The following is a 23,942-nucleotide window of genomic DNA, read 5'->3' as shown; positions in this document are numbered from 1 at the left end:
CTATGTAAGTTCAGATCTGTCTCAGGCATGGAAGGATGGTGGGTGAGGAAGAGAGGAGATTTCAGTGCCATTTGTGAGGGCCCACGTCACACGTACAAAGGGTAGAATTAAGTGGGCTTATTACTAGCATGCGTGCAAAGACCAAGGCAGTAATTATACAAGAGATGCAACAATAGGTTTTTCACTCTTCTAGGATTTGCATCTCTTTGCACATGATTTCAATCAGTGATTCTCAGCCCTCACTGCACATTAGAATCACCTGGGGAGCTTTTAAAACTACCACTGTCCAGACCCCCATCCCCTAGAAATTCTAATTTAATTGTTCTGGGATGGGACCTGGGCATAAGTATTTTTTAAAAGCTCTCTTGGTGATTCTAAAGTGCAGCCAAGGTTGAGAATCACTGATCTAGATAGATTGGATTCTTTGCAGGAATAAGGGAGCTAATTTTTCTCCTCAGTTTTTAGTGAATGTCATGAATGTTGCTGGGAACTTCGCACTGTTTGAAGTAAAGACCAGACATCTCTTTGAGGTCTGTTCTATTCATAATGTTTTTATATCTGTTTTTTCAGCTCTATCCTTTAGTAGTTATTCATTTCTTCATAGCAGTTTGCGCATTGTTACCCTGAACTTTTAAGTAAATCAGCAAATAAGTTAACAACTTCAGAAAATAAAAAGCTTGAGAAGTTAAAGAGATGTAGTTTTATGAATGCATTATGTTTCCTTTGCCCTGTTATAAAGGATTTTTAAAGCCCAAAATAGAGCAACCCTCATAGAAAAAAAAGAATTATGCTTTTTTTCTAGTTAGAATATTTCTCTGCAGAAAGCCTTTTCTAGTAATTATGGCCAACACATACCACAATGCTGAGGTCAACTTTAAAAGAAAATGCACTTACTCTTCACTTTCACAGAGGCGTGTCCAGTGTACCTGCTGAGTATACAATAATTATAGATGCACTTGGTTAATTGCATTTTTTTAGCTGTCTACTTTTCAAGTGGTTCAATTTAAAAAATAAAAGCATGAGAAACTTCTGGTGATTTTATGCTGCTGCATCTATAATTGTACATGGCATTTCTTTGCATTCAAATCTTAGTTAGTCATTAGTTACTGAACTATACTTAGAAACATAAAAAGATGGCTGTTGTAGACATAGAGTTCTGTACCTTAACCTCAACAAAGGATATGACTCCTTTGGAGTTAATCCCTGAGCTATTAATATATTTTTTTAATTGTCAAGTGATCCACAAGAAGTAGCCTCTTTAGTAGTCTGTGTTATGAAAGCAATACTCTTACACATTCTTAGCACCTGTTCTGTTAATTCACAGCCTTTCTGTATGTTTTCCCTGTGCTCTTACCCTGAGTCAGTTCTGCTCACACTGTGGTCCAAGAACTAGCTGGACCGTGAGCTGTTTGTAACTGGCCCAAGTACAAAAATGGCGAGTAAACGTTTAGAAACCTTTATAACATTTTGACATTGCCATGGCATTTTTATGATATTTTATGAAAATATCAATCTGCGGTAGGTTAGGCGGAAAAACCAACCTGGTCCTTCACTGCAGGTAGTTTGAGAAGTACTGTCCTAGATGGTTCATAATTCCCGCTCACTCTTTCACTCTCAGCTAAAGTGTCATTTTCCCAAGAAACCTTCTCTGACTGCCCAGACACAAGTCAAATTCTCCATTCATCAGAGTTGCAGTTTTCTACCCGTTTGTGGGAAAATTTTGTTGATGTCTGCTCCCCCTAGTAGAAAAGCTCTATGAAGGCAGGCTGTTTCTGTGTTTACGCATCATTGCATTCCCAGTGCTGGGCTCATAATAGATATGTAACAAGTATATGTTGACTAAATGATCATTCTCATGTTCTCCTCACCCCTGGAACCATGGGTGATTCCTTTCCTTCCTCAACTTGTGGGAACTCTTACTTCCGGTCCCGCCTCCCAAGTATAGCCTAGGCTAGCTGTATTAAGGATGGAAATAAGAGATGGACACAGACTCTGTTCCTGCCTTTAGACCCCTCACTGGCTTTCTTAGGTCTGCTTCCCTGTAGCTCCACAGCAAGTTAGAAACATTTTCTTGCTCTAGTGATTGAATATCATTTGATACTGCCCACCTCAGAAAACTACCACAAGTTTGAAATTTAGTATGCTTTAAAAGAATTTTTAATTATGAGAAATGTGAAGTCATAGCTACATTGTTCAGCAAAATGATCAGCTAGATACAATTTAGTCTGATTTTTAAAAGATGGTTAATAATTTGTTCTCACCCTGGGAGTTGACGAGGGACCGATAGCATCCTTTGAACTTCACGCTGCCTGAATCTACTCAGTGAGTTGATATCATTTTAACATTAATGATTAAGAAACAAATCTTAAAGCAGGATTCCTTGATGGTCTGCAAACTTCAGTTTTTTATTTTAGTGGTTGGGAGAAAATTTGGAATTTAACATCCAACTAGATACCAAATACACAACAACAACAACAACAAAAAGCACAGGACATCATAATCACACCATAGCTAACTAGCTTGTTGGGTTCCATTATTTAATTCGGTCCATGCTGATCATGTTTTTTGGGGGGGTGTCATTCAGATGGAGCATCGACATCGGAAGAAAGATACCCCAGTGCAGGCCAGCAGTCATCACCTCTTTGTGCAGATGAAAAGCCTCATGTGTTCCAACCTGGGAGAGGAGCTTGAGGTCATCTTTTCACTCTTTGACAGTAAAGAGAATCGACCAATCAGGTAACTGCATGTGGAGATATGACTTGAACTTCTTAATGTTGGAATTGTGGATGTTTGCAACTGGCAGGCTTCAGGATATATGACCTTGCACATTTTTCCTCTATCAGCCTGTTTCCTTATCTGTAGAACTCTGTGAATTTCTAAGCTGCCTAACTTCTGGGCGTTTCCCCAAAAATTAGATGAAATGATGCATGCAAACGTTTTTTGAAAAACTCAAAAGGGCTGTGGAACCATAATTATTATTAAATGAAAGTATGTCATTGATATCAGGTCTGTTATTGGAGTTATTTTGTATTGATAATGCAAGGAGGACATAATATCTCTAAAATCTGAAGTTTGTTTGCTTATCAAGTTCAATACATTGTATTTTTCAAATTTTCAGTAAGCAATTATATTATTCTTACCCTGTCTGCATCAAATGATATTGAGAGACAACTAAATACTTGGAAACCTTCCCATGAGAGTTTCAGAGCTGGGAAATAATAAGCAATTTTCACCTACATTTTTCTTCTTTCTCTGTCTTACCTGTTGTAGTTCTCTTATGGCAAGTTTTCAGAATTTAGGAGAGGCTTACAATGGACGTTTTGGTTGTTATCCAAAGGTCTCAACTTTTTTTGAGACTTCTTTTATGTTTAAAATTTTTTAAGTCTTAAAGTTGAGCACAATCCACACCATCTTCTACATTAAAATTTTCAAATTTGAATTTGGAATTAAAATTGTACCACAACTTACACATAATGACGCAATTGTAGCACACTTTAAAGAAATAATACTTACTAAAATAAACGTTGACAATTTTAAGCAACAATGAGCCACATATATTGTTTTGTAAATATAAAATAATCTTGGAGTTTTTCTGGTAAAAAAAAATCTTTTTCTAGGAAATATGTGTGAAGTTTATTTTTAGTGCATTTATAGCCATAAAATCTTTGGTGAATTAACTTATATGTTATTCATTACCTACTAGAAAGTGTACTTTCTATTTCTTGACAGTGGACTATGTCCATAGAATTTTTTAATTTTTAAAATTTTATTTATTTTTGGCTGCTTTGGGTCTTCATTGCTGTGCGCAGGCTTTCTCTGGTTGCAGCAAGCGGGGGCTACTCTTCGTTGCAGTGCGGGGGCTTCTCTTGTTGCGGAGCACAAGCTCTAGGCGCTCAGGCTTCAGTAGTTGTGGCACATGGGCTGAGTAGTTGTGGTTCGTGGGCTCTAGAGCGCAGGCTCAGTAGTTGTGGAGCACGGGCTTAGTTGCTCTGTGGCATGTGGGATCATCCCGGACCAGGGCTCGAACCCATGTCCCCTGCATTGGCCGGCGGATTCTTAACCACTGCGCCACCAGGGAAGTCCTGTGTTCATAGAAGTTAAAGGTGGTGGTTTTGTGCAGCAAGGACAGGGTTTATGAGGTGTGGAAATAACAATGGTAATTCAGTTTCAAAATCGACTTTATATACTGTTGGAGAAAATGAATCAGTGAGTTAAAAAACCCTTCCCCCTTCCCAAATCAACACCACTAAAAAGGGAAGATAAAGGCCTGAGAAAAGTATTCAAGTTACAGCTTAGCACTGGCTTTAGACATGTGAAAGATTATTTAGAGATAATGCCTGCTTACATATTGAAGTGTGTGTTAGAAAGCTTGGTTTCCAGGTAGTGTAGTTTAACCAAAGTCTTCATAACATTGTATAATGTATGGTCTCTAAAATATTTAACAAGCTATTGTTTGTTATGGATTGTAACAGGGAGAAATGAGGTCACTCTTTTGCTCATTCCTGTTCAGCTAAAGTTTTTGAGGAATATACATTCCCCTTTGCCACTCAAATTGCATTTATGTAGGATTAATATTAGCTGGTCTTTCAGTTTTGTCTTGTTACAAACATTTTCAGATTTTCTAAAATGTTCTTTTAGGTTTTGATCGACAGAATTCCCTTTCTTTTATTCCTACTTACTTGGTGAAAGTAGGAAAATAACCTGGCTACAGAAACCCTAAAATATTGTTTTTGTGGTCCCTAGGTTCAGGCCGGGAGCTGGGCCTTTTACCTGCTCTGGATGTGGTTGGGCTGCCTTACATGCCTGCCTCCCTCCTCTGCCCTCCCTTCTTTCCCCTCCTGGTTTTTTCCCCTCCACCCTCTCCCCCTCCCCTCTTGCTTCCCCACTCCCTCCCATCTCCCTTTCCCTCTGTCGCACACACCTGATACAGAATGACCCTAGGAGAAATCAAGCCTGAATTTCTCTCCCCTGCTTCTACTCACTGAGTTTGGCCATCGGCTCTCACCTCCCAAACTCATAATCACTATAAAGGTGATTGACAAAAGAATGAGTAAGAGTGAAAACACCCGCTTACTAGGTGTTTGGAACCATCTGAGATTTCTTTTCTTGACTCTCTGAGGCCTCAGATAGCACAGCGATTATTCTTTTAGGGAGTGTTCAAAACCTTGCTATGAGTAGCTCGGATTCACGCTGCACAGGGTGGTGTCACCATTACCTTTTGAAGAGGCCTTAGGATGCACAGATCTGAGGACTGGGCTTGAGTCTTGTCTCTGCAGTTGACTGCTGCTGCCCTGATCCTTTCACCTACCTCTGTCTTTTCCTTCATCTTGAAACTGGTGACAAGTCTTGCTTCCCTCACTGCTTCTGGCGTAGCTGATGAGTGTAAAGTATTTGCATCTTCACAGAAAAAGGTATTATAAATGCAAGATATGATTTTTGAGGCATTGTTGTGTTTCTTCTTATGTGCAACAATGAATGCAGTGTGGGATGTGGGGGTATTTTAAAATCAACTCGTATTACTTTTTTAAACTTCTTATTTTAGAAAATTTCAGATGTATAAAAAAGTAAAATAGTATCGTGAAGCTTCGTGGACCTACCACCAGTGACAAGAGTGATTGACTCAGGGCTGATCTTGTTTTAACCACATCCCTTTCTAGTCCTCCTCTTTGCCCCCAGCTTATGGGAGGCAAATCCCAGACATCAAATTTTCATATGTAAATATTACGGGGTGTACCTATCTGTTGAAAAAAAAAAAGAAGGGCTTCCCTGGTGGCGCAGTGGTTGAGAGTCCGCCTGGCAATGCAGGGGACACGGGTTTGTGCCCCGGTTCAGGAAGATCTCACATGCCGCGGAACGGCTGGGCCCGTGAGCCATGGCCGCTGAGCCTGCGCGTCCGGAGCCTGTGCTCCGCAATGAGAGAGGCCACGACAGTGAGAGGCCTAAGTACTGCAAAAAAAAAAAAAAAAGGTACTCTAAAGAAATTGCCACCCACAAAATAAATATTCCCTTAACATCATCAGATATCCATTTCCAGTCTATTCAGAGTTCTGCTGTTGACTGATGTATATTGTTTTACAGATTCCAAATTTGGAATTTGGAATTTACGTGATCCAAATAAAGTCCATCCATTACATGGCTGATAAGTTTGCCAGTCATTTTGCAGCTGTAGTTTCCCTTTCCCTCTCCCTCTTAAATTCCTTATAATTTATTTGTTGAAGAGAATGGATAATTTGATTTATTTCTTTTTCCGCATTCGAAGTCCAATCCAAACCATAAAATTTACTAGGCAAAAGATGGTATAGTTCAGGGAATGCGTTTGTTGTTAAATAGAATCATTAGTGCTGTAATTTACAGAAAATAAAATACAATCTAAGTGTAATCTTTATGGTGTTGCCCTGACCATTAATCACAGGAAATTACCTTGTCCAGGTACAGGTGGAGGGGCCAACATGTACAAACCCTGTAGAAGTTTGATTAGGAAAGATAGATGTTTATTCCTCTCACAAGGCAGACAACTGGCTAGGACTTTTTCGTTTAACTTACCTCCTCTAAGAAGCAAACAGCCAGGATTTTATTGAGCACTAATCACCTGCCAGACTTTGTTCTAAATGCTTTAAATATATTATCAGCACTGATTGTATAGGTGAGGAAGCAAGGCACAGAAAGGTTAGGGAACTTGCCTAAGTTTACAAACTGGCAAGAGGCAAAGCACAGTGTTGCAAGCCAGTGATCTGGCCCCAGAGTTTGCCCTGTGAACACCCCCTTCCTGCGTTGGCCTCAGCCACGTTCCTCCTCAAGGGCTTCAATATTTGTCTGAACATTTCCATCATTGAGCAGGATTTTATTGCCCAGAGAGAGCTCTTCAGAGACTGATAGCCCTAATAATAAGTTGTTATAAATTATTGATAGTGATAACACTGAAACTAATATAGGGCCTCAGAAATATCCTATGCTATAGAAATTGGTTTTTCAAATTGAGTCCTTCTCAAGATACTTTAAGAATAGCAAAAAAGCATCAACTCTTACTGTGTGCCAGTGATCAGAATCTTAGATTCAGTACCTGGAGATGTCAAATGCAAAAGGAGTCAACACATGAAAATTACCCCCTCTAGTTCACTGTGTGGAGAAATGAAGCACATGGTATTTCCTCAGTACCAGGAAGCGTACGTTTTCTGACAGAGACTTAAAACAATTAGTCATTGATGTTGAGCTGTGTTTAGAAAGCCCATTAATATTATTCGAAACAGCTTCTGCCTGAAGGTGACCTAGAATATTAAGCCTCTGATGCATGTTTCAGACGCCTGTTACTGTACCAGAAAGATGCAGGCATATTCTGACAGCATCTTGCTAACATACACCTACCCTGTACTTCTTTTCCTTTTTTCCTTCCTCATTTGTTCATGTAACAGCATCTGCCCAGACAGAGCCCCTGGCAGGTACAGCTACTTTGGACTCAATTATCATCAGAAATAACATACGTTAGTTTATTTGAGTGAGTTTTGCACAGTCTTTGACATGATTTCTCACCATAAAAGGTAATTTCTTAGTTAAAAAAAATGTTTGCCAAATTAAGTTTTATATGAGTAAAATATTTTTAGAGAGCATCTATCTGGTTGAAAGTTTATAATTTCTCCAAGCTGTAAAGGTATAGCTGGAAGAGTCAGGGAATCATTTCCCTAGATAGCATCTGTAATTTCATTTTATTCAGTTCTATTCAGTTTATTTAACTAACACTTATATGCCATATAACACAACCGTGTGCCAGACACTGTTCTAAGCTGTTTAATAAATATTAACTTATTTATCCCTTGTAACAACCTTACGAGGTAGGTAATATTAATACAGTCTTCGCTTGGTATCCGTGGGGAATTGGTTCAGGACCTCCCTCAGGTACCAAAATCCACAGATACTCAAGTTCCTTACATAAAATGGCATAGTATTTGCATATAACATGCACACATCCTCCCATATACTTTTAATCATCTCTAAATTACTTATAATACCTAATAAAATATAAATACTATTTAAATAGTTGCGTTTTGAAACTTTCTGGAATATGTTTTCCTGAATATTTTCTATCTGCAGTTGATTGACTCTGCGGATGCAGTACCTACAGATACGGAAGGCTGACTATATCCCCATTTTTTATAGATGGGGAAAGTGAGGCACAGAGCGATTAATAACTTGCCCAAGGCCACACAGCTGGTATATAGTGGAGTTGTATTTTAACATGCAGTCTGATCAGGCATCACTGTCCTTAATCACTTTTCTATACCCATTCTCATAAACTTCGATATTAATAGTAATCTGTTTTCTTCCGCAACCAATTTTTTACTCACCGGTGTATAGCAAGGGGTCTGTTGAGGGTTTTTCCTTTTGTTTTGTTTTTTTAAGAAACTGAAGTGGAAGAGGCTTGAGCTTATTAAGAATTGACAGGAAGGATCCAGTAACCTGGGAGAGGTTACACTCATGGGAGAGGGGAGGTCATTGCTGGATCAAGGTCCCTTAGAAGACATCAGGAAACAACCTTGAAATTGCAGGTGGGAAGATGAGCCAAGGACTGGAGAAAGGGCGAAAGGGCAGAGAGTGGATGTGCATAAACTGGGGTATAGGACTGGGAATATCAGGGGAGAGGGGATTTGTATAAAGAAATCAAACCACAGGTTTGGTTCCAGACAACTGAAATAAAGTGAGTATCACAATAAAGCAAGTCACAGGAATTTTTTGGTTTCCTGGTGCATACAAAAGTTATGTTTACACTATACTATAGTCTTTGTGTCTGAAAAAAAAATGCATATCTTAATCAAAAAATACTTTATTGTTGGGCTTCCCTGGTGGCGCAGTGGTTGAGAGTCCACCTGCCAATGCAGGGGACACGGGTTCGTGCCCCGGTTCGGGAAGATCCCACATGCCGCGGAGCGGCTGGATCCGTGAGCCATGGCCGTTGAGCCTGCGCGTCCAGAGCCTGTGCTCCGCAATGGGAAAGGCCACAACACTGAGAGGCCTGCGTACCGCAAAAAAACAAAACAAACAAAACAAAACTTTATTGCTAAAAAATGCTAACCATCATTTGATCCCTCATCTTTTTTGCTGGTGGAGTGTCTTGCCACCAGCAAGACATATTGATGGTGCTGACTGATGAGGGTGGTTGTCACTGAAGGCTGGGGTGGCTGTGACAGTTTATTCAATTAAGACATCAGTGAAATTTGCTGCATCAGTTGACTCTTTTTTTCCATGAACGATCTCTCTGTAGCATGCAATGCTGTTTGATAGCATTTTACCCACAGCAGAACTTCTTTCAAAAATGGGAGTCAGTCCTCTTAAACCCTGCCTTATCAACTAAGTTCATATAATATTATAGATCCTTTGTTGTCATTTCAGCCATCTTCACAGCATCTTCACCAGGAGTAGATTTCATCTCAAGAAACCAATTTCATTGCTCATCCTTAAGAAGCCACTTCTCATCCTTTCGAGGTTAAATATGAGATTGCAGCCATTCAGTCACATCTTCAGTCTCCACTTCTAATTCCAGTTCTCTTGCTGTGTCTACCACATCTACAGTTACTTCCTCCACTGAAGTCTTGAGCTCCTCAAACTCATCCATGAGGGTTGGAATCAACTTCTTCCAAACTCCTGTTAATGTTATTTAGACATCTTCCCATGAAGCACAAGTGTTTTCTTAATGGCATCTTGAACGATGAATCCTTTCAGAGGCTTTCAATTGAGTTTGCCCAGATCCACAAGAGGAATCACTATCTATGGCAGCTATAGCCTTACAAATTGTATTTCTTAAATAGTAAGACTTGAAAGTCGAAATGACTCCTTGATCCATGAGCTGCAGAATGGATGTTGTGTTAGCAGGCATGAAAACAGCATGAGTCTTGTTGTACCTCTCCATCGGAGATCTTAGGTGACCAGGTACATTGTCAATGAACAGTAATATTTTAAAAGGAATCTCTTTTTCCAGGATACTAGGTCTCAACAGTGGCCTTAAAATATTCAGTAAACCATATTGTAAACAGATATGATGTCATCCAGGCTTTGTTGTATCATTTATGGAGCATAGGCATAGTAGATTTAGCATCATTCTTAAAGGCTCTACAATTTTCAGAATGGTAGACAAGCATTGGCTTCAACTTAAAGTCACTAGCTGCATTAGCCTCAAATAGGAGAGTCAGCCTGTCCTTTGAAGTTTTGAAGCCAGGCACTGACTTCTCCTCTCCAGCTATGAAAGTCCTAGATGGCATCTTCTTATGATATAAGGCTGTTGTGTCTACCTTGAAAATCTGTTGTTTGGTGTGGCCACCTTCGTGGATTATCTTAGCTAGATCTTCTGGATAACTTGTTGCGGCTTCTACATCAGCACTTGCTGCTTCACCTGGCACTTTGATGTTATGGAGACGGCTTCTTGCCTTAAACCCCATGAACCAACCTCCGCTAGCTTCAAACATTTCTTCTGCAACTTTCTCACCCCTCTCAGCCTTCAGAGAATTGATGAGAGTTAGGGCCTTTCTCTGGATCTGACTTTGGCTGAAGGGAATGTTGTGGCTGGTTTGATCTCTCTCCAGACCACTAAAATTTTCTCCATATCATCCATAAAGCTGTTTTGCTCTACCTTTCATGTGTTCACTGGAGTAGCACTTTTCATTTCCTTCAAGAACTTTCCCTTTGTGCAGTCACAACTTGGCTAACTGGTGTGAGAGGCCTAGCTTTCAGCCTGTCTCAGCTTTCCACATACCTTCCTCATGAAGCTTAATCGTTTCTAGCTTTTGAGTTAAAGTGAGAAACATGCGGCTCTTCCTTTCATTTGAATGCTTGGAGGCCATTGTAGGGTTATTAATTGTCCTTATTTCAGTATTACTGTATCTCAGAGAACAGGGAGGCCTTAGGAGAGGGAGAGAGATGAGGAACATCTCATGATGGTGGAGCAGTCAGATCATACACCCAACTTGTATGGGCGCAGTTCGAGATGCCCCAAAAGAATTGCTGTGGTAACATCAGAGATCACCGATCATGGGTCACTATGACAAATATAATAATAATGAAAAAGCCTGAAATAGTGCTAGAATTACGAAAACGTGACACAGAGACCTGAAATGAGCAAATGTTGGAAAACGGGCGCCGATAGACTTGCTCTTCACAGGTTTGTCACAGACCTTCAATTTGTAAAAAATGCAATATCTGTGAAGTGCAATGAAGCAAAGCACAATCAAATGAGGTCTGCTTGTACTTAGCATCATATGCTACAAATGTTTCTTTCAGCTTGCATTTAAAATTGGATGTACTATTTGGTGATAGAAATAGTCGTAGCGTTTATGTTTTTCATAGTCTGTGCAGCTGTGGATGTGTGTATTCTTATCTTTCCTGTGTTGACATATTAATATGTCAGTTAATCTACAATAGAGTATAAGTTACATGGGCCAATGAAAATGACATAGTCCACTTGTTGACTATTTCCCTTATAACTTTCAGTACTTTGGTTAGTGCTATATTCTAAGTTTCAGGACTGATCTGTTACCGTATTTCATTCTCATCAGAGGATATATTTAATAGGACCTAAGTTCCACCAGTGAGCCCTCAGCCTAGTATAGGGCTGCTTATACACGTGTAAGCTGTTGGCATGGGCTTTTATTTGAGAAAATAGCACAGAGTAGTACTTCTCTAAAAAGTCTTATCCTGGTGATTAAATACGAAAAGGCTTTTCATAGTAATTAAGTTCAGATAAAGTTGACTTTCTTGCTGGTACCTTATTCACATACTTGACTGAAGTTATGTGCTTTTTCTATCATCACACAGTTAAACTCTCCATTTTCATTAAATGCTTCATTTCCATATAAATTTTATATTGCCTAAAATTACCTTCTTTTTTAGTATATTCCAGTTCTGTCATTTACGAAAAAGTAGTGAATATTATTGGTGAGGCACAGATATTTTTTTTTATATGAACTCTTTCTGGACTATATCTGAATTTCTCTCCATCCTCAAGACTCAGATCTTGTATCTTGTGCAGATACCACTCTATAGTATGTAAGTGGCCAGGCTCTAGAGTCAGAGGATCTGCCATTGCCGTTCAGTAGCTACATCAGCCTGGGCAAATTAATTCATGTCTCTTACGTCTGTAATTTATCTGCTAAAAGAGGATAATAATAGTACTTCTCTCATGGGATTATTTGAGGATTACATGAGATAATGCATATACTTTTTAGTCTAATGCTTGACACCGGGTCATTGGTCAGTAATTATAAGCTATGATGATGATGATTAAAAACGGGAACTGTACTTTAACATAACCAGAAATGATATGTGGTGTTTGGTCTTGAATTCTTAAAGAAATCATACGGTCTAAGGAATTATTATTAATTTTTAAGGTATGTGTTATTATGGTTATATAAGATTTAGAGAGACTAGTAAACAGATCGAATGGCATCAGGGATATGATTTGCTTTAAAATACTTTAGCAACAGGAAAAAAAAGAGAGAAAAACAAAGAAAGAGCAAAGGGATAGGCAGAGCGGTGTGACAGAATTGAATGGTTGTGAATTCCTTGTGACAGGCCTGTGGGTGCTCGCTTTACCTTCAAGCATATAGTATGTATGGTTAATGAATTACCTCCTTAAAATTATCAATGTTTTATGCATGTGGGCAGGAAAGCCATGAGGGCAGGCATTTTTTTCAATCTCTTCGAAAGAAGACGGGTTTATTAATCTGGTCTAGTCACTAGCCCCATACATGGTTTGGATTCCATTCTGCCTTGAATAATAATCCTGGGTTCCTTTGAACTGACAATGATATTTTTGGGAATGTTTTTGGCAGAACTTAACAGGAATGTTTTCTGAAGGTCTAGGGCATTCAGTATTATAATAACACATATATTACAATAGTATTATCTTTAAACCATAAGCTTTGACTCATATATAAAACAAAATAGGCAACTTTTAGAGGATTAATGTTCTGTGAGAGGGAATACCTTATATGCTTAAGCAAAATCCTGTGTCTGTATAAGGACCAGCTTCCCCAAAACTCTGAATTAATAAAGGTTTGTCCTAAAAAACAAGATCCTACTGTATAACACAGGGAACTGTATTCAATATCCTGTGATAAACCATAATGAAAAAGAATGTATATATGTATAACTGAGTCACTTTGATGTACAGCAGAAATTAACACAACATTATAACTCAACTCAACTATACTTAAATAAATTTTTTAAAAAATAATTTAAAAAACGTAGAGATTTGTTCTCCCAAAGGTGAGGAAACCACTCACCACTCCCTTGTTCATTCATTCACACATCACACAGTGCACAGGAGTAACAGTTGTGTGCGAGCAGCGTGAGGCCCTGCTGGAGACCCAAAGGTGACTCCTGGAGCAGATGGCAGAAGGGATCCAGGACACATGTGAAGGCAGCTATTTCGAGAAGGAGGAATGTCCCTTCTTCTACTAATGTGGGAGGGAGGGAGGGAGGGCGCTGAAATGGGTGTAAGATATTGAAATGGAAAACAGGGACTGGGTCTGTGGCCTTGATCTTTTATAAGGAAAGTGGGGAAACAAGATGAGCTGCTGCTGGAGAGCAAAAGAGAAAATGAAAGGGAGTTCAGGGCTGAAAGTGAGTTGCAGGAACAAGGTCAGCAGCCTTTGAGCAAAAATGTGATAGGAAGTGAGTTAGTGATGAAAAATGGAACTGCTGAGTGCAGGACGGGACCTCCAAAGAGAGACATCTGAAATTGGTGGTGAATCCTGGCTCCCCAGTTAGACAGCTTTTGCCAGGTGTGCTCAGAAAAGAGGTATCAGGTGGTAGAGTTGGAGTCTGACACATCACAGTTGGAAAAAACTGAGACTGGGAATCTAGCAGGAGGAGGAGAATTAAAGACATTACAATGGTAGCTTCCATTTGGTCTCTTCAGAGGCTGATGTGATCTAATTGCCTTTCATTTTTAAGAGGAAATTAAAGAATTAGGGCTTCTTTTGAAAAGACTTAGTTACTGGGAAACTTTTTAAAGACCTTACAGAAGGGAGCTGTTGGTGAGAGTAGTTATTTAGCCCACTCTTGGAAAAAATGCTAATATTTTTGTGTCTATATTATAGTACATAACACAGTTAAGGGAGCACATATGATTCTTTAATCCTCTGAGCACTGTGCTAGAATTTCTCATTTCATACCTCATTTACAACTTATTATAGTGTGATCACACAAATTCAGTCTCTATATTTTTACATAAATTAGGAGCATTTGTTGTTTTGAACGTAGAAAGATAGTTGGCGTAAATCTCTTTTTACAGTTTTATGTTATAAAATTAACTCAAAATTATAACCTCTCCAAAGTACAGCAATAATGGAGGGGAAAATGTCTGACTGGCCATGCATGCAGGGAGCACAACTCTATTTGAGAACAGAAATAGAAGAAGGCATTCAGAGGTCCTCCTTGGACTGTGGCAATATCAACAATTCCATGTGGCCCAGAGTGCTTCCTGCTGTGTGTAGACATGCTGGCACAGAGTTCCCTGTGGGTGTCTGTACATCACTGACCCACAGTGACCTTCCCTCAGGCTTCCTCTTTAAAGGCATGAGTGCTTTCCACTCTCCCCCTTCTTTGCCATCATTTGATTCTTCTAGCAGGTGCATGAAAATTGGGATTGTTGTCACTTCGAAGTTAATCAGATTCTGTGGTTTGCTCCCCCTTTGGTCACACTTCTGTTGCATACAAAAAAAAAAATTAAGATGTAGTGATGTTAATAGGAGAGATTTTAAGAAATGGACCAGGAGGAGGATCTAAATTAAAACAAAAACAAGCAAACAAATAACTTTATTCATGCTGAGAACACCCAGCGTAGAAGTGATCCACAGTTTTTCTCTGTAGCATTTTAAGAGCCACACAATTCCAATTACTTTTGAAATTTTAAATTACTACATTATTATAAGAATAAGTGGCTGGAACTTTAAAGTGGCAGAAAACCAAAAACTCATAGAGTAAATGTATTCAGAACTGGCTTTCTCATCCCCTTTAGCTCTAAACACTTACTCAGCCAATTTGTCTCATTGTACTTAAACAGTGCAGAGTTTTAGAAATTGATCAGAAGGGCTTTCCACCCCTATTCCTGTGTTTTAAAAGATGAGCAGATGGGTGTTCTTTTCACCAGGATTCTGGTCGTCTCTGTCTGTTCTCCTCTGCCCTGTGTCTTCTGCCTATAGAGAATTCAGATTAATTTAGTTTTCCTAAATTCACTACCAATCAAATCACGCTCACACATAGCAACCCACCTTACAAGGACTTCTTTGCTCTTCATTGCCATTTGTGCTCTAAGGTGATTCACCATTGACAAAGGAATTACTCATGATACGGTCCTCGTTAGTTCCTTTTCTGAAGATAAGACTTTACCCTCTCCTTATCTTTCTGTTCCCAGCACCTTGCAGAATGCCCTACACAGACTGGGCATCGATGCAGTTAAAGGAAGTTTACAAGTCTCTCACTGTTGTTGAGGCAAAGTATTAAAAGGTTGTGTCATTATTGTCTTAATTTTTTCTGTCTTCCTTCCACTCCAGTGGGGATGTGCTTATTAATAAGAGAGAACTCAAGGTTGAGTGCATCAGCAATGGTAATGGATTTGTTTCAGGTTCTTCTGTGTTAATCAGAACTCTGCTGTCAGACATGTCTCTACGGGAGCATCATTTGCAAAAATCTGTCCTGCTAAAAAAAAAAAAAAAAAAGTAAATAAAAATTAGCAGATAAATTTATGGACAGTCCCTGACTTACAGTGGTTCGACTTAGGATTTTTTGACTTCACACTGGTGTGAAAGCAATACACATTTGCTGGAAACTGTACTTTGAATTTTGATCTTTCCCTGGGCTAGCCATATTCGGTACAATGCTCTTGTAAAGCTGAATGATTTTATCAGGACGTAACCCTGTAAGTTGAAGAGTATCTGTGTAGCATCTTCTCCTAAGTATTTCCATTTAGAGATCTTTGACTACAAGTTAAACAGAGACTGCATCTTTTTATTTCCATTGGGCAACAGAGGTTTCACACTATTGCTGTTGAATTACTGATCTTCATTTATTCAGCAAAGAAGTACTGCTGTCCTCGGGGAAAGGCACTGATCTGGGCATTGGGGACACATAAATGAATTAAAAAAAAAAAATTCTTGCCCTCCCAGAACTTACATTCTATTGATGTTCAAAATACTATTAAGCTTTAAGTCAAGAAATATTTTTAAAGGCTAGAGTTTCTCTTTGTATGGTAACCAGTATTGCTGTTTTTGTTTCACCAAAAATACTTGTGGTGTCTAAAGCAATGCTTCCTAAACTTTTCAGTGCCTAAAGTTCATTTTCAAACTTAAAAACTATGGAGCTCTACAGAAACTAATGTACTTATCCTCATACACATGAACATTTGCATATCAGTGTAGAGGCTTTGTAGCTCCCTGATTAAAAAGAAAAAGCATTTGACCTTTAGAAAGTCCAATTGCATGGGTCATCTTGTTAATAAATAGTATTTAATGATGATTTAGATACTTTTCTTTTTTTTAGATGGAAGTATAGTTGATTTATAATAATGTGTTAGTTTCAGGTATACAGCAAAATGATTCAGTTATACATGTACATATTTTTTTTCAGGTTCTTTTCCATTATAGGTTATTATAGTTCCCTGTGCTATACAGAAAATCCTTATTGTTTATCTATTTTTATATCTAGTGGTTTGTATCTGTTAATCCCATACTCCTAATTTATCCCTACCCTACTCCTTTCCCCTTTGGTAATCATAAGTTTTCATTTTTTTAAGTTATAATGAATATAAAGAATCTATCAGTAAGCTGTTGAAAGGGATATTTGATTTTGGCTTCTTTCACTTTAAAAATTAGAACAGTTTTTTGAGATAATAAATGTATGAAAGACATTATACTTACTGTTTTTTCAAGGCTTGAATTACTTAGACTTTTTTCATTTAGTCTGTTTTCGTTAAGGTTTCTTTGCCTTTGCAAAGAACTGCATGCTTCAACCCAGCGTAGTTATAAAGAGCTCAGGTTTGCTTTACTTTCAAGATTGCTTACTACAGATACTTTCTAACAAAAGAGGCATTGTTAAAAAGGTCAGAATAAGTACTGTATATAAATCAGAGGGATTCCTCCCTCATGAAATGTCAAAGGTATAGTGTTTACCATAATCAAATTATGTAAATTCCAAGAACAGTAAGCATAAGACATCCTGCCTGTAAACAGGTCTTCTTATTTCACAGTCCTTGTTTCTGTTGACCAGATCCTATCATCACCTACTCTTAGTTACTTCTCTAAGAAACTTGTTTTCTTGTGAAATTCTTAATGAGTTCTCTAGAGGTAGACATAAGCAAGTTTTTTCCTGAGTAGCTCAGTTAAACAGTTTAGCTGTTTCTAAGGATTTTACTTGAATTCAACAATGAGATTTTTAGGGTCTCAAGTCTTTAGAACTTAGAGTCATTATTGTTTTTCTCAAATCAACAGTTGATCCAAATCTTTTCTTTAATTCATCCGTCAATCAGTAGGTGATCTGTACATCACTTATTTATAACTTTAGAAAGCATTGCATTCCTTTTTCTTTGAACTTTACCTTCCCAAAAGGAATTCTGATTCAGTTAGCTTTATTCTCTGAAAAGAAAAGTAACATGAAGTGGTTTTAAGTCATTCTAAGTAGTAAGAAAGAATCAGCTTGATGTTCAACATTAGCAATAGAGTTGACTGTAGTTTAAAAAATTATCTCCCCTTTCATCATTCAACTAAAGCAAAATCCTTTATTGTCCTGACAAAGCCAACCCATTAGTTGGTTGCTTAGTCCTTCAACCTCAAATATTTGTAAAGCGAATCTGGACTTGGGTATTAATATTAAAAAAGAAAACTCAGAGTCTTTCTGCTCTTTAGGTAAACTACTGTGGCAACCCTGGTATCAAGGATCCTTCTTGTTTCATTTCCCTTTAATCAGAAGAGCTCATGACCCTTGCGTTGCTTTCGTTTTAAAGTTAGAAAGCACATTAATAACTTTATCTAGGAAGACTTGCTTGAGGAGTTGCTTTCATTTATTGCCAAGGAAAAACTTCATTTGTATCAGTCATATGGTTGGGAGAAGAAAGGCGAGAAATCGTTGACCTGAAGGTATCAGGCATTTGTTGCCTGTTTTCTGGTTGTATATGACAATCATAAAAGACAGTCAACAATTCTGACTCATTAGTGCCTAGGCATTTGGGTCAAAACAGTGGTTGTTAAATATGACTGTGTCTTTAAACACACAGGGAGCTTTTAGGTCCATAGTAAGTCAGGATCCCCAGGCTAGGGCCTGGGCTTTATACAGCTCCCAGGAGAATGTTGTACACACCCATGTTCGGAGATGGCCTGGATGAGAGCCCCTTTTTCTGTGCCATGGTGAGCACCAAAACTCTTGGTCTAGTGGCCACCCCAGGGCAGCTGGCTCCTGGGGGCGTTACTATGACAATTTAGAATGCTCCTTGAGTTGTCCTTTGCCACTCGTTCTAGGAAAGAACACAGTAACAGTTCCCTGCACAGATGGTTGGAAGTGTCTTACACTGTTAGTCAATCAGAAAGCATTTGAGAAAATGCAGGAGGAGCAGTGAAATAGAAGCACTGAGATCACCTTCTATTTGTGTACTGTTGCCTTTTGGGTAGAGGGCCTAGAGTCAGCGCAGCTGAAACATTCTCCTTCCGTCTTCTCGCTCCCACTGTTTCCTCCCTGACTGCTGGTGCATCTCCCTGCACTACTATTCAGTGTAGAGTAGATATTAATTGTCCTCACACAGAGCATAGTTAAATTAAAGACAAGGAACTTGGCTTTTTCAAAGACATACTATTTTTTGGTATTTACAATTGTTTTATAAAGTGTAAGCGTAGGACTTCCCTGGTGGCACGTTGGTTAAGAATCCTCCTGCCAATGCAGGGGACACGGGTTCGAGCCCTGGTCTGGGAAGATCCTACATGCCGTGGAGCAACTACGCCCGTGTGCCACAACTATTGAGCCTGTGCTCTAGAGCCCGCGAGCCACAACTACTGAGGCTGTGTGCTGCAACTACTGAGGCCATGTGCTGCAACTCCTGAGGCCCATGTGCCTAGAGCCTGTGCTCTGCAACAAGAGAAGCCACCACAATGAGAAGCCTGCACACTGCAATGAAGAGTAGCCCCACTTGCCACAACTAGAGAAAGCCCACACACAGCAACGAAGACCCAGCGCAGCCAAAAATAAATTAATTAATTAAAAAAATAAAAATTAAAAAGTGTAAGCATAAAAGAACTAGACAGTTCTTTTTCCAATTAGTGTACCAGAATACGACCACTGAAGTGTTTGCTCTCTTTTGTTACTGTCACTTTGTGTGTGTGTGTGTGTGTGTGTGTGTGTGTGTGTGTGTGTGTGTGTGTGTTATGCGGGCCTCTCACTGTTGTGACCTCTCCCGTTGCGGAGCACAGGCTCCGGACGCGCAGGCTCAGCGGCCATGGCTCACGGGCCCAGCCGCTCCGTGGCATGTGGGATCTTCCCGGACCGGGGCACGAACCCGTGTCCCCTGCATCGGCAGGCGAACTCTCAACCACTGTGCCACCAGGGAAGCCCTGTTTCTGTCAGTTTTGGAGAACATAAATTTATTTCAGTGACTTAACTGTTCAAAATGATTTTGGAAATATTCTTTGTAAGTTTTTGTAGATTAATCAGACTTCAACCCAAGATATTATCCAATCACGTATTTTTGGATAAAGTGTACAGTGTGTAACTTCCACAAACATTAAACCACTAGGCAGTTTTGTTTCTTGTGAGAGGGGAGCTGTAGAGTGATAAACATGAATCCATATAGAGAAATACAAAAATCTCCTTGGCGTTGGTCATTCCTAACTTTAGGTGCATTGCTCTTTGAAGGCAAATGGTTGTCCTAGGAGTGCCATATGGGAGAGCCACTTTATGTGATTAGTCAGAAGGCTGGGAGGACCCTCCCACATCTGGCCTGGAGGCCTCCAAGACCCTAGGTAGGGCCTTTCCTACAGGACAGCTGCTTCTGAGTGTTATGATGATAGGAGGAGGGGGTGGGAAGATAGGAGCATCCTATCCTGCTGAGAAGGGGAAGGAGAAGCCATTAGGGTCTTCAGAACCCTACTGTGCCTCCCATATTATTTGCATCACTGGTAAAAAGTTTTCTACCAAGCTATGCTGTTGAAGTACACCCTTTATTATCAGAGGTTGTTTTGAGTACATCAGAAGGTCAGTAGTGCAGCTGAGCAGGTTCACAGACATAAACTCCCTAAACACAGATATGTTCGTGGCTTTATTTTTTTTTTGTCTGGCTTCATGCATTTTTAATTATTATTTTTGTATTTTATTGAAAATATTCATAATAAAATCCTTGGTTCACGTGACATGGGTAGGCTTGTTCTTTTTGTCTGTTTTGAGGTGTTCTGTTATTTTGAAAACAGCATAACATTGTGGTTAAGAGCTGAAACTTTGGAATCAGACCCTGGAAATTAATTTCCTCGTTCCAACCTTGACTGACCGTGCAACTTCGGCCAACTTACGCAATATCCCCAAGCTCCACCTTTCTCATTTGTAAAATGGGGACGCAAGGGGCTCCTACCTTATAGGGTGGTTGGGAGAATTAAATGAGAAAATCCATGTAAAGCATATATAAATACACCAGGACAGGGTATATTTTGACTTTCACTATTTTTCCCCAGGGATATCTGGGGATACTCTTGCACACTCTTATTTCATTATCTTGGTTCTCTCAAATCCTTTGTAGAAGAAGGCAGGTTATAAATAATAAATAATTGTGATTTTTTGTTCTTTATTTCCAAAGAAAGAATTTGAGATTGTTGATTTATAATATGGTGAATTATAGTGGCTCACACAAGGAATTCAGGTGGACACTAAATTTCTCTGGCAGTGATATTTCCTCTGGGAGGACATGACACTATAACAGGAAGTCAAATGATGATTTTTCTCTGCTGGTAATAATGTCAACTCTCATTTCTTAATGTGTCTAGAAGTGTTCTATGTGCTTATTCACTCTTTGCTGATGAAGAAGGCAGTATTCTCATTTGAAAACATATTATGTCACCATAGATATTTCCATTACTATATGTTTACTGTAATAAAGACATAGGATATGCGTGGCAGAGTTAAATGGCATGATCTAGAATCTGGAGGGGCCGTGAAGTTAATTTTGTGACTCTCACATCTGGTGGTAAGGTGCCATTGATTGAAATGTCTCTGGAGAATTTCATACATTTCACTACTGTGAAGTAAAAGATATTATAGGGAAGAGAGCAAAAGTTGCTTCCCAATAATTTATATTTTGCTGTATTTTTTCCTAAAAGATTATATTTGTTCAGTCTTTAAACACTAAGGAGGTACCAAATCGTTGGCTAGCAGCTGGGAGTGTAAAGGTTAATTGTCATGGGCCTGTATTCTAGTTAGTCACAGTGCAATGGAAAGAAACACACATACCTCTTATGATTAGGGGGAAAAAAGTGTAAATGATGTAATGTAGGTATGCACATCTTATAATAGGACACTTCTTAAATTCACAAAAGCTAGTTCTGTTTTCTGATGAGGTCCCACTCTTTGACTTACAGTAGAGAGTTGAAAATACCTTTGTGTGTGGCCACAAAAGTCTGTGAGAGAATTTTGGAAGATGTGTCGGAGTGAAATGTCATACACTCGTTTAGTCCCCCCGCCTCGAAGGCAACAGTTTGGCATTTTCCAGACGTGTGTGAGCGTGTGGGTGGTATTTATTGTAATCTGAAGATTCTGAAATGTGTTGCTGTAGTTCTTTTTTTTTTCTCTGAAACCATTTGCTGATTTAGTGGTTGCTGTATCACCAAAGCTGAAGGGAAATTGATTGAGTTTGTATACCAACAACTTTCACCAAATGAATAAAAAAGGTTTTATGTGATTGGCCATAAAAGGTTTTTTTTTTTTTCCTTTTAAAAGAAGTCTGGTTTTTAAAAAATTGCACATGACTTATTTCTCCATAGTACATATTCAGTCTATTTTTATCTCCCCTTTAAGGCATGCTTAAGCTAAGGGATATGGCTTAGTACATATTGGTATTCTTTCTGTAATAGGATATGATAATAATTCTTGCATAATCAGGATTCTGTCTAGACTAGTGAAATTAAAATAGTGACAGAGCAAAAGGAGTGTCTGAAATAGAATGCTTTAGGAAACATTATTTTACCAGAAGATTGATGAAATTTGTGAATATGGAATGGTATTTTATATCAGTATTAAAGTTAAGGTCTCCATATGTAGAATGCCATGTTGACTTTTATATATTAATATTATTGTTATTTATCATTTTTGACTGACCTGTCAGAAGGTAAAGTGACATTTGTTTTAAATGTTCAGTAGGGATAAAGAAAAGCCTCAAACATATAAAAAAGAGCACACGGTCCATCATCAGGAGGGGGAAAATAGTCACACTGCTTGCGTTTGGGGCTAAAATACAATCAATAAACATTATATGTTAGTAGGTGACTGATGACTAAGAAGGAAAACCAAACACTGGTCTTAAACCTCCGGAGTTTTGACCAACTAAAGCCAAATACTTAAATCTTTCTGGAGGTTTGCATTTGTTTAGTAAAATAATTTATTTCTCAAGTCATTTTTCTAAGTATGTTTCATTGAAAAAACTACCAAGGAACAATTTCAAACCAGGGATGGCTTTGAAAACCTGCTAAATCAGGGTTTCTACTTCTTCCTTTCCTCTTACCCCAGGAAGGACGTGGGGTCCCTCTTGGGACCAAGTTTGACTGAGTCAGTGGAGTCACAGAGGATGAATGACTTCTCCCTTATCTCAGTATTCTGTAAATATTTGCTCAATTATTCTATGAAGCAGAGAAAGAATTTATTCTATAGCATTCAAATGAAGGACGAGCGTTTTGAATTATATGTGGCATAGAATTCCTACTCAGCCACACACCAGCTCTGCAATCTTTTTTTTATTATTATTTTTTATTTTTTTATACAGCAGGTTCTTATTAGTCATAAGTTTCATACATATCAGTGTATACATGTCAATCCCAATCACTCAGTTCAGCACACCACACACACACACACCCCGCCACTTCTCCCCCTTGGTGTCCATATGTTTGTTCTCTACATCTGTGTCTCAATTTCTGCCCTGCAAACTGGTTCATCTGTACCATTTTTCTAGGTTCCACATATGTGCGTTAATATACAATATTTGTTTTTCTCTTTCTGACTTACTTCACTCTGTATGACAGTCTCTAGATCCATCCACGTCTCAACAAATGACCCAATTTCATTCCTTTTTATGGCTGAGTAATATTCCATTGTATACATGTACCACATCTTCTTTATCCATTCGTCTGTCGATGGGCATTTAGGTTGCTTCCATGAGCTGGCTGTTGTAAATAGTGCTGCAGTGAACATTGGGGTGCATGTGTCTTTTTGAATTATGGTTTTCTCTGGGTATATGCCCAGTAGTGGGATTGCTGGATCATATGGTAATTCAATTTTTAGTTTTTTAAGGAACCTCCATACTGTTCTCCATAGTGGCTGTATCAATTTACATTCCCACCAACAGTGCAAGAGGGTTCCCTTTTCTCCACATGCTCTCCAGCATTTGTCGTTTGTAGATTTTCTGATGATGGCCATTCTGACTGGTGTGAGGTGATACCCCATTGTAGTTTTGATTTGCATTTCTTAATAATTAGTGATGTTGAGAAATGTCTATTTAGGTCTTCTGCCCATTTTTGGATTGGGTTGTTTGTTTTTTTAATATTGAGCTTCATGAGCTGTTTATATATTTTGGACATTAATCCTTTGTCAGTTTGCTTCATTTGCAAATATTTTCTCCCATTCTGAGGGTTGTCTTTTCGTCAGTATGGTTTCCTTTGCTGTGCAAAAGCTTTGAAGTTTCATTAGGTCCCATTTGTTTATTTTTGTTTTTATTTCCAGAACTC

At 38.8% G+C, this 23,942-nt stretch overlaps 1 protein-coding gene across 3 annotated transcripts in view; it reads left to right on the top strand.

Moving 5' to 3' along the window:
* Window positions 1-23,942, top strand: part of DOCK4 (dedicator of cytokinesis 4) — a 485,013-nt gene that overhangs the window by 232,777 nt on the left and 228,294 nt on the right. For all 3 annotated transcript variants that reach the window (XM_079931089.1, XM_079931088.1, XM_079931087.1), the window contains one exon: window positions 2,585-2,736. In XM_079931089.1, the coding sequence (XP_079787215.1) occupies window positions 2,585-2,736 (152 nt within the window). The remainder of the gene's footprint in view (window positions 1-2,584; window positions 2,737-23,942) is intronic.

Source organism: Stenella coeruleoalba, assembly GCF_951394435.1.
Source record: "Stenella coeruleoalba genome assembly, chromosome: 9".
Lineage (NCBI taxonomy): Eukaryota > Metazoa > Chordata > Mammalia > Artiodactyla > Delphinidae > Stenella > Stenella coeruleoalba.
This window is presented reverse-complemented; position numbering and strand designations above follow the sequence as displayed.